We start from the raw sequence: 11,388 nt of genomic DNA, 5'->3' as shown, positions 1-11,388 counted from the left end.
AACATTCTGGGGCTAAATCTTCACAGAAGGGTGAATCTCAGCTCTGTTTCCCCACCAGTGTATGGCTGTGGATGTTGATTCCTCCACTGCATCTACACCAGGTCACAGCTTCACCCCTTAGCCCAACTTTGGCATTTCCACATGCCACCAGCTCCTTCCTTCAAGTCCAGGACCCACAGTTGATCCCTACTTTGCACATTGGGACGTGCAGCCTTGGCACATCCCAGGCTGACTTTGTGGCAGCATCAACGTGGCTGTAAGGGACACTTTTCCATCTCTGTGAAACAGGTGCTCTGCAGTACACAGTAAGTAAAAGGGTCACACAAGAAACACATCCCCAGCGTCTCCATACTGGTGTGAACTTCTGTCCCTTTCTTCAAACCACTGGAAAAAATTGCTACCCTGAGCTGCACAGGGCCATGAGAGGGAAAGGCCGTCAACACACAGATTAAAATTAATCCAGCCACTCTGGGGGTGTTGAGGCTTCACATACACTCACATCCCCCTTTCTTTCACTTCCTGCAGGTAAGCCTTTGCTTATTCTTGCTGGGAAGAGGAAACTGGATCACTCAGGTGGAAGAAGCAACACTGAGGGCTGCCGAAGGAAAGGCTGATGTGCTACTTGGAAAGACCTGATTTCTTCAAGGTGGATACTCAGCATCACCCAGCTAACCAGATCCCAACAACACTCAATATAAAATGCCTTTTCCTTATTATCATTTCCCAGGCTTTTTTTATAGTCTAGATACTGAACATTAAAATTATTATATAAGAGGATATAAGTTATCTGTTCCCTGAAAATACATCGCTGGGGTCCTGCGGGGGAAGCAGGCTGGTGGGCTTCCTTCCCAGTGCAGAGATAAGCGTGCCATCTAGAGGAAATCCCCTTTATTGCCAGGACTGGCAGCTGAAAATTATCCAATAAAGCATAATTAACCTCTGGCTCCAGAGAAAATCCTCCACCCGTGCTCTGCTGCTCTGAGCCGCGGCACAGGCGTGTTGCAGCTGACTGGCGATGAGCCGAGGCATCGGGGTGGCTTGGGAAGGTACTGAGCGCTTGAGGGACATCCCAGCCCACAGTGGCATGGGCTGGCCTGACCCTTCCCCATGGGTGATGTCAGCTGCCCAGGCCCCCCAGTGTGGGTGTTTGGGTGTAAAGGAGGAGAAGGCAATGTGGGTGTTTCCAGAGCACATATCGGCACCGGAGAAAGGTGAGGAGATGGCACGTATGGCCGGATAAGAAGGCTGTATGTATCACATAATGCCCTCCAGTGGCTGCTAGCAGCAGTCCTGGACCATGGGTGCCGATGCCTGAGGCATAGGTGAGGTCTCCTAAAGGAGGCAGTGGTAGGGCCACCTCCTCCTCCAGTAGCTCCCTCCCTGTGGAGGGAGCACAACCCTGGAGAGCACTTATGGGACTATTATGGGTGTGCACAGTACAGCCAGCAGTGTGTGTGTGGGGGGGGTTGGCCTCCTGTGGGACAGATCCACATGTCCACTCATTTTTCCTAAGGAAAAATCTTACTTCCCAGGCTGAGCTGCTCTCTTATGCTGCTGCATAAGATGGGTACCCTCATCCAAACCTTCACACATGGGTGCAGGTCTGGGACATGCAACATGGGAGCACATGGGATGGCAGGTGCCATAGGTCTCATACCCTCTTGGGGTCACTGAGCCCACTGAAGCATCCATATCCCACACCTTCCACCTTCCCTACCACCACCAATACCAGTGAATAGCACATCTGCAGTCACCAGCACACGGCTGTTTGTCCCACTAACAAAACCAAATCCTTTCAGCCCTAAAGATAATTGAAAAACAGTGATCTAGGTTCAAGTAGAAGGACAAGTGCTACTGCCCAGCAGGTAGCTGTTTTGTGAAAACAGGAAGCCTTGCAAAAAAACCCTTCAGAGATGGGGAAAGAGTAGGGAAGATCTCACATGAGAGAAATCTTATTCTGCACAAAAAGCAGGTTCACGCTTAAGCAGAGAATATTTGGATAGGAGCTGTTATTGCACTGATGTGCTCATATTCTGCAGGATTTTTATTTCATACATTTTCACCACTTTTTTTTATTGAAAATTATTCCTACTTTCCCCATTATCTCAGAAGCTCCCCAGCATGTTGCTGTCAGGTAGTCCCAAGCAAGGCTGAACTCCAGCAACACCCACAGCACTTTTATTTTTGCTTTTAACGGTGATCCTGTCTGCATTTTGCAACCTCCTCACCTTCAACCTGTGGATTCTCAGGCTCAGCTCCTAACCCATGGCTTGCACATGCTGCTCCCACCACCTGCACAGTTGTTGTTTGCTCCCCCAGCTCCATGGCAGGGAAGGAAGGCACGGATGTTGCCACAGCTCACCACGGGTCCTTGTCACTCACACGGAGTGAAGGGCTTCATGGCACTCCCCTGGAAGCTTGTGTGGTTTATACGTCTCTTATTTCCTGTCATTACTGAGAAGAGCCCAGTTGTAATAAAAATCTGGGCTCCAATCCTACAAACACTTATGCCTGAGCTTAACTCTAAGCACGTGAGCCGTCAAAGGGGACTATTCATCTGCTTAAAATGTAAGCATGTTCTTAAGCGGCTGTAGGCCTGGAGTCTGTCAGTGTAGGGATTTGTGCCTTAAGCCCATATTCTGGGTCATTATCCTTTTCATGTCTTCTCTGCCATCTCAGAAGATGCTTCAACGGGGAATTTTCAAGTTCTTCAATAAACTTTGTCTTCCCTAGCAGCCTGGATTCTTGCCTATTCTATGGGGCAATTCTCCTCTGTTGCCTCCCCTCCCCCTGTGAGCGATAATCCTGTGCTATTTCATGCTTGGCCAGACAATTAAGCCCTCTTGCTGCTTGGCTCTGTCCTTGTTATGTATAATTGTTCCAAATAATTAGCCACTATTGCACGCTATTCTGAAACTACTTTGTATTGTAATTATACTTAGAGGGTGAGCATCAGCTCGGGGAGAATCCAAGCAGCAGACAGCCTGGAAAGAAAGGGCTTCAAGTCGGGGGAAGATGGATACGTGCTTAAACCAACACTATGGAAAACCTAACAATAAGTAACCAGGGAGGAGTAAATGTTGCTTGAAGAGGGTCTGCAGCTGGTGGGGTCTGGGCAGGAGAGTTGAAGGTGGGCTGCAGGTCTGGCCAGGGTGTCATCTGGCTGCCACCTCGTGGGTGCTGGCTACAGTGCAGGAGCCAAAACCATACCCTGCTTCTATCACTTCTGTGGTGACTTGTAAGGGCATCTTGACCAAGTGGCCAGTTTTGTCACTTCCATAAAATACAGGGAATGCGCAGCTCTGCTGGGATGCATTTGGGGTCTGGCAGGAAAACGTTCCCTCGTGGTGTCTTTGGGATGGTAAAACTTGTGATTTCTCAAGGGTAAAGGTGAGATTGGTTCAGAAGCCTTCTGATTTCCCATGGGTAAACTCATCTCTGTTATGGAATTGCTGGATGGAGGTGCTCTTGGGAGGGAGTTATAGCTCCATATAAGCATCTTTCTGAAACTGAAAAGACCCCTTAGCTTTACTCACTCTCCTGTCTTTCAAGCAGGGATCATCTGAAAAGGATATAACCAATATCTGGGTTGGCTTGGCCTGCACTGGTGAACTAATTCCTCTGCTGAAATCCATGGTCTGCTCTCAGCAAAGAGCCAGGGTGACCAGAGAGCTTGGACAATTTTTGTGCTTTTTGAGATCCATTTGCTCCAGCCAGGTTAGGTCACTTAAAGCCTCCTGAAAATGGATCTATAGATTGGATTTGATTTCCAACACCTGGTTAGCAGGGGAGTTTTAAAAACAAGATGAGATGTCTCTGGCGCAGATGGAAAGCACCCAAAATGTCTGAAACCACTGGACCCATTCTCTGTAGAGGTCATACACTGTTGCCTTTGACTCAGCACTGCTGATGCAAACGGAAAATGAACTTTTCCCAGGCACATATGTAGCTGGCCCAGATGCATCCTTTCTCCATGCAGCACACTGAGCTGCCACGAGCCAAGGCTGCTTGCTGGTGCTGGGATAACACAGCTGATTCAATACATGCACAAAACCAACTGCTGCAGTGTAACCACTCCAGCAAAGTACAAAGAGTGTGAAATGACTGGACCCCAGATGCTCTCCCAAGAGCTTGTAGGTGTTACATGTCAATGCTCAGGCTCTGCTTCTTTGCTGCCCGCCTGCAACCTTGCAGCTCAGGTGCTGTTAGAGTCAGGCCAGTCCCCAGCTCTGCCATTCTCACACCGTGCAGCACGTTTCAAACACAAAGCCAGGCTGCCAACGAGGCTGGCTGCTGCAGCAAAGTGATCTGTCACCAACCCCTCACCTTCCATGAAGGGCACAGATTCTCACTGTGCTTCCACTTATTTCCCTATTTTCACTCTAGGGAGAAGAGCTGCAGGGGGCAGCCAGCACAACCCAACCCTGTACCCTATCCCCACTGACAGCTTAGGAAAACGGTAAAAGAAGGTATAGCCAGAGAAACCCTTCCTCTCTGAAATCTTCCCTGGGTCAGCAACTAGTGCCTTAGGTATTTCCCAGCCTGGAGGTTGTATTTAATTTATTTTAATCCATTGTGTTTAATAACGACCCTCCCTGAACAATCCTCACCGCCTCATCCTAACCGTACCCCAACCTTCCCCGATGTCCTGTTCCTCCCCCCCCTTCACCCCCAACCATGAACAGGACGGCCCCAAAGGTCGGGATGCTGTCGGTACATGCTGAGCACCCCCGCCGGGAGCCGGGAGCGGCTTCCCAGGGCTTTCCACTGGAGGTCAGTGTTGGCCTGAGCACGCCGGCTGTCACTCCGGGCCACCTCGCCCCTGCCACCCCCCCATGCCGGGCTGTTACCCCCGTGGGGCAAAGCGGCGGAGGGCAGCGCAGCGTTGCTCTTGCTCTGTACAAACACAGCAGCTGCATCACCTACTCCTGCCCGAATATGAACGACCCAAATATAAAGGACCAAAATATAATGTAGCAGAGGTGGTGACCGACCATCGATACCCCGAGATGTAGCTCAGAGCTTGGGCAGTGCTGACTCCCAGATGATAATTTGTTAAAAACACATTGTTACCTGGCAAAGCCAATCTCAGCCCGTCCCACTGCACCCACTGCCCATATCCCCACCATCATCTTACTTTACTGATTCAGTCTTGACCTCAAAGAAACACCACTGACTGTCTTCAAGCCATGTATTTGCAAAGGGCAAAGTATTGCATAGAATAAAAGCTAGTAATGGTGTTACATTTCCGGCACTGGGACTGCCAGTGGACAGCTGGCAGCATCCAGACAAAATCCAACTCTACCAGAGGAACTAATAAATTCTTCAGGAAATGTGTTTCAACTAAAATTTCAGCTGATGCTGTGTCTGTTTGTAACAGGATGGAAAACACTATTTAGAGCATGGGAATATAATATGGAAAGAGCATTTTTTACTGCTTGTTTGAACCTGTTGCAAGCAGCAGGAAGGTGGTATGAGCACAAGACATGCAGAATGCTGCCATATGCAGACAGATGCAGCAGCTCAGTTGGTTCTCCCTGGGCAGCCAGTGTGTTTCCCAGAGCAAAACAAGCATCCTTTCGAAGTGGCAGCTCATTTTGGCTATGTGTTTCTGAATGTGCAGCCTGAGTTATCTGAAATCAGCCTGATTTGCAAAGAGTTACTCCCTGAGAGGTCAGACAAGATAGCCCAGATAACCACCTAAATCTCTTTGGTGTTCGGGATCAACTCCACCTCCCATGTGCGCAGCTCAGGGGCTCGAGACAGGGCTCTCCCCACCACGGGAAGTCCAGAGTACCTCTTGCCATCACCCTGAAGGATGACATTCATTCCACAGTCTTAGAAAGCATAAAAAGTTTTGCATCTGTCTTTTGTGTGAGCTCAAGATAGTTACAACTGTCATTACTTAATATTCCCTAAAGTCCCTAAATAAAGAGGGGAGGATTTCAAAGGAGACTTGGTTTCACAACTGAAATCTGGGTGATAATTTCTCCTGCTTCATTCAAATCCCTCTTATTCACTACACAGGGACATCGAAAAGACACTAAAACAGATGAAGGGCTCAGGTATAAACTTTACAAAGCTTAAAACTACTCTGTCCCAGCAAGGCTCATGCTTTACATGACACCTTAATCCTACTCATTTGCTAGATTCACCCTAACTGTAAACAAAGCTTTGAATGAAAGCTTAAAAGCCTGGTTAGGACACATTAACTTAACCAAGAAGACACTCTTAAGGCATTAGTTTAATGACAATCACAATATGAGTTGCCAGCGTTTTGTGTGTGTGAGGATTAATATTTACAGGAAAAAGAAGAAAAGGGGGTTGTTTCTCCCATTTTTCAGCTGTTTGGCAGTGTAAGGCCCATGGTGAGGTGGTTTATTGATACTTGCAGGGGCCTCTGGGCTGGGGCTGTCTAGCAGACAGGGATATACCCCGACCTGGGAAGATGGGCAACCCAACACTGCACGTCGGGGTTTGTCCCAACACACTGCAATTGGGTCATCTGCTCTCTCTGAGCCAGGTTTTCAGGGATTCAGTCCACTGTGGTGACTCTTGCTTCACACCAGAGCCACCTTGGCTGAAGAGACCCCTCTTGCACAAGCACAGGGGTGGGATGGGTCTCTTGCAGACACATCCTTAGATCCCGAGCTGGGTGCTACTGTCTGGAGAGCCCTGTGGCAGGAAGGCACAGGCAGCTCGGGGGCAGGAGCAAGCCACAGTCCAGCCCTTCAGGGACCCTGAGCCCCCATGGCTTCACCAGTACTTAACACCCAGAGATGCCAGAAACTTGGAAAGCTCCCTGACACCAGCTCCCTGCTCCTGCAAGTCTTCAGGGTGGCTGGGGAGGAGCCGGCACAGCCCAGTTTGAGATGTCACAGCTTGGCTAACTCTTCCCAGTGCATCCCACCCAGGCAGAACCATGGCATCTCCTGCCCACCCTCTCCATCCAACACTCTTTTTCTTTCATGCCAGTACCTGGTTCTTCTCTACTTCAGCAACCCTCCTGTTCATGGTGCAAAGCCAGCAGAGTCACAGCCCCATCACTCAGCAGACCCAGCGCTTCAGGCACACGTCTGGCCCTGACACCCTGGATACTTAGGCAAGAGTTCAAAAGTTCTTTTGTTAGCAAAACATTGCAGGATCAGGCCCTGGGAATGAATGTGAGCTATGACAAACGTTCTTTCTGATGACTGTCCTTGCAAGTGAATATTTCAGCATCCCTCTAAGTCATCTCTGCAGACAGAATGTCACAGGCAGGAATGGCATGTTGCAAATTTCCATTAGATGGAGGATGTCAGCCTGTAGAGATCTTCTGAAAAGAGCCAAAGTATTCCAAGGAATAAGTTTTTTCATAACACCCTTTCTGAGCAGGGTTATCACTAAGGTAAAGGCACAGAAGCTGCTCCTGGGACCAGAGTGAAAGCTGCAAGGGTCAAGCTGGAAGGGCCAGAGAGGAGACTCAGCACCCAGCACTCAGCTGAAGGCAGAACAGATCTAGGCCAGTTTTTAGAGACAGATGGAGTCCAAATTTTAAGGAAGCCAAGAAGAAAAAGCATTTTCTTCCCTTCCCTCTCATATTAATCCCCCTCTCCTTTTCTATGAAGCACACAGAATGAAAGAATGAAAAGCCACAGGCTCCCAAGCTGTGGACAAAAGTTGACTCCTTGCGTACCCACAGGTACACCAGCTTTCGTTTGTGCAATAAGAACACTGGGCAATAAGATGCTGTTTTATACCAAAGCTCAGCCAACATCCAACTCCTTCTTAGAGAGAAAGATGCAATAAGGACTATAGAAACTGCTCTGCTTCAGAGTGCACGCTTGAAAAACAGGAGAGAAATCCTAGCTTGGCACCAAAGGATGTTTAAATTAAAAAAAAAAAATCTAAATCTGGCGATGGGGAATTCTGCCTTCAAACCTGGTGAGACAGTCTGGCTGGCAGTCGTGTAAATAAATAGCAGCAGCCTGGTCAGTGAACAGGTTAGAATTTTAATTGATTTTGTTGCTAGGAAGAAAAAATACGATCTCCTAACACAATGTGCTAAATCAGAATTTCATCTGCAAGGGGTTCCTCGGAGGGAAGACACATTCCATGTACACAAATGGAAATCATCAAGTCCAGTAAGAGCTGCATAGGCAAACCTTACAGGAGTTACCAGTCAGTTTTAAGAAAATCATAATAAAATAGAGAGCTTTGGAAAGTGTCACTAAAAATGTAAGACGTGGCAGTGTCACAACAGCAGCACGAGTCCGTTTCCCACCAGTTACAAGACTATAATTTCCTCTTGCCAAAATCCATCCAGAGCCAGAGGAACAGCAGCACTGGTCATGTTGGAAGAAAAAGCTTTATTTTAAAAAAGTCCTTTCTAACAATAGAGGTAACGTTTAAAAATAGTAAAAAGAAATAGTCAAGTTGGGATTTCTTTTCCTACAGGGAAAGAAAATGATAAACACCTTAAATATTCATTTCAAATCCAGTGAACTTGTTTAGTGGGATTTTTGGATAACTTCCATTCCAGTTACACAGGAGGCACCCAAGGAAGAGAGGAGAAAGCCCGTCTGTGAGAGTTCCTGCACCTTACACTGTGCACCCACCTCCTGGCTGTGCTCCTCCTCACCCTGGGGGTGCAATGCTGCAGATGGCATCCCCGGGGCCAGGCTGTGCAGAAGGGCAAGTGCGGGGAGCCCTGCCTGGCAGATGCAGCCAGAGGTGGGGCAAAAAAATAAATCACCTTGCCTCCACTCCAAAATAAGCTGAGAAGGAGAGGAGTTGAGTTCTCCCACACCTGTGTCCGCACACAGCCAGAGGCCAGGGAGCCCTGACTCTACCCCAGCCGGCCCCCACAGCAGGGAGAAGTCCGCTTGTCCAGAGATGCTCCTGGGAGCCTGGGGACGTCCAGCCAAGCCCCCTCGAGCCCATCACATGTACCGCTCCAGGCCAGCAGGGAAGTTGGGCTGCCTCATGTAGGTGTTGCTGGAGCCGAACTGGCCGAGGGGCGACGCAGAGAGCCCCAGGAGCTGCTCGCCGTGCTCGGCGCAGGCCGGAGGCCGCATGGCCGGCAGGGCCAGTCTGTTGGGAGCCCCGTAGAGCTGCGGGCTGCTGGGCGAGTAGCTGCCCTGCGCCACGGGCAGGTGAGGGGGCGAGGCGGCATAGGGGTAAGCCAGGGTGTTGGGGCCAGCCCGGCCCAACAAGCCGGGGCTGACGGGCTGTGCCTGGAAACAGGAAGGCTCGGAGCTGCTGGCGGAGCAGGCGGGAGCCAACTCAGCTCCGGGCAAACCCAGGGATGGGTGGCCCAGCTCGGAGGGTGGTGAGGGCTGCAGGGCCTGCTGCCCGCTGATGAGACTGTCGATGCTGAACATCCTGGGATGCTGTGCCGGCGGTGCTGCCCCGGCAGCATAGGGGTGGAAGACAGTGCTGGAGAGCTGGGGGCCGTAGCCAGGCGAGCAGAGGGCATTGGGGTAGGGTGCTGCGGGTGCTGCGGGGCGGCCAGCGGGCGGGGGCGTGAAGGCGCTGGAGTTCTGCATGTAGCCGGGGTAGGTGGTGATGTCGGTGCGCTTGAAGCGCTTCCTCCGGCGCAGGAAGCTCCCGTTGTCAAACATGTCCTCTGCAGCCGGGTCCAGTGTCCAGTAGTTGCCCTTGCCGGGGTGTCCGGGCTCCCGGGGGATCTTGACGAAGCAGTCGTTGAGGGTGAGGTTGTGGCGGATGCTGTTCTGCCACTTCTTTGGGTTCTCCCGGTAGAAGGGGAAGCGCTCGGTGATGAACTTGTAGATGCCCCCCAAGGTGAGCTTCCTCTCGGCGGCGTTGGCGATGGCCATGGCGATGAGGGCGATGTAGGAGTACGGGGGTTTGCCCCGCTGCACCGGCCGCTTCCTCCGGCGGCCCCCGGCGGGGGGCGGCGGCTCCTCGGGGGGCGGCGGTGGCGGGGCAGGGCTGCCCCCTCCGCCCCGCGGCTCCGGCTTCACCGGCGGCGCCTGCGGAGACCCCCGGGGCGGCCCGGGGGAGCCGGGGCTGGCCGCGGCAGCGGGGCTGGGCGCCGGCAGCGTGCACATGCCTCGCAGGCAGGGGAAGCCGGCCGCGTTCATATACGGCCCTCACCTTCCTCCTCCTCCTCCTCGGAGAATGGGGGGGGAGCGGCGGGAGAAAGAGCCCCCCCTCGAGGGGAGGGGAAGGGGGAGAGGGAGGGGAAGGGGAAAGGGGCTGGCGCCTCGGCAGCTCCCTGCGATGGGGAGGTCGGTCCCGAGCCGCTTGGCAATATATAGGGCGTTCGCCCCCCCGGAGGGGCGTGCGGTGCCGGCCCGCCCGGCCCCTCTCCCCCGACGGGAGGAGGAGGTCCCCGGGGAGGGGTCCCGACTCCCACGGCTAAATCCCCCAGCCTCTCCTGGGGTTCGTCCCGCAGCCGTGCCCCCGAGCGGTCCCTCCCCCAGGGGTCCCGGGGCCAGAGCTGGGCCGGCCCTGCTCCCGGCCCTGCTCTGCGGCACTTCGCTTTCCTCGGAAGAGGTGTTTCCTCCCAGGAGAAAAACCAAACAAAACCAGTCCCGACGGCCAGCCCGGGGCGAGTTTGGTGCCGCCGCCAGCCCCCAGCAGTAGAGCAGGTAACCTCCCGCCGGGACCCCTCCCGCGCTTGGATTTCGTTGTCTTTTTTCCCTATGGAAAGCGCTCAGAGTTGGCACCAAGTCAGTGCCGGCAACAGCCAGGGATTCTCCACAAAACCAAGCCCCTCGATTTAGTTACTTTGCAGCCTGGTGAGACCTCCTGGGTAAGGAAATCCTGGGAAAAGGTTTTTTTCTTTTTCCCGGGAGAAAGAGAAATGGTCCCCAGAGCTCAAGGGCCGCCCGCAGGTACCTCCCGCAGGGTGGGCAAGGGATGCAGGAGAGGGATGGCACTTTGAGGTTGGACAGGGGAAGTGGGAGTCACTTTATCACTGCAGACAGTCTGAAGCAAGACACGGGTCTCAGAATGCCCTACTGTTTTTTGGAGAAAACCTCTTCAGTTCTCAGCCTGCGCTCCAGAGCAAGCTGGCTGCGCAGAACCACAGCCCCTCCCTCATCCATGTGCCGATACCAGAGCTGGGGGCTGCTGGCTGCTTCAGTGGCAACAAAAAAGCCAGGAGCTTTCACACCATCCTCACCCATTGCTGCCGACCATCACCTCTAAGCCAGATGCCCATGGAGACCCCAGCCCAGAGCAGGTAAGGGAGCTGCTGCACAAGGGTGGGCTGGACAAGCAGGGGGGAATTCCTGTAGCCAGATCACAGCTTTATACTTAGCTACATGTCGATGTCGTGAGAAGGCAGATGGGAATGTCTAATGTCTACACCATTAATGCAGTGCCAGATCCCTTCATATGTGCGTGGAGTAAAAATTGAAACTTTCAACTTTGTAACTT

The 11,388-nt window shown here is 52.3% G+C and overlaps 1 protein-coding gene across 1 annotated transcript; it reads right to left on the bottom strand.

Moving 5' to 3' along the window:
* Window positions 1–8,797: 8,797 nt before the first annotated feature.
* FOXE3 (forkhead box E3) lies at window positions 8,798–10,085 on the bottom strand. The gene has a single exon (XM_027649287.1). The coding sequence runs from the start codon at window positions 10,083–10,085 to the stop codon at window positions 8,922–8,924; it is 1,164 nt and encodes a 387-aa protein (XP_027505088.1). The 3' UTR covers window positions 8,798–8,921.
* Between the last annotated feature and the right edge of the window lie 1,303 nt (window positions 10,086–11,388).

The sequence above is a fragment of the Corapipo altera genome, unplaced genomic scaffold (assembly GCF_003945725.1).
Source record: "Corapipo altera isolate COAL_440 unplaced genomic scaffold, ASM394572v1 112, whole genome shotgun sequence".
In the NCBI taxonomy this organism is placed as follows: Eukaryota; Metazoa; Chordata; class Aves; order Passeriformes; family Pipridae; genus Corapipo; species Corapipo altera.
Note: the sequence above shows the minus strand (reverse complement) of the source record. Positions and strands in the feature narration are given on the sequence as shown.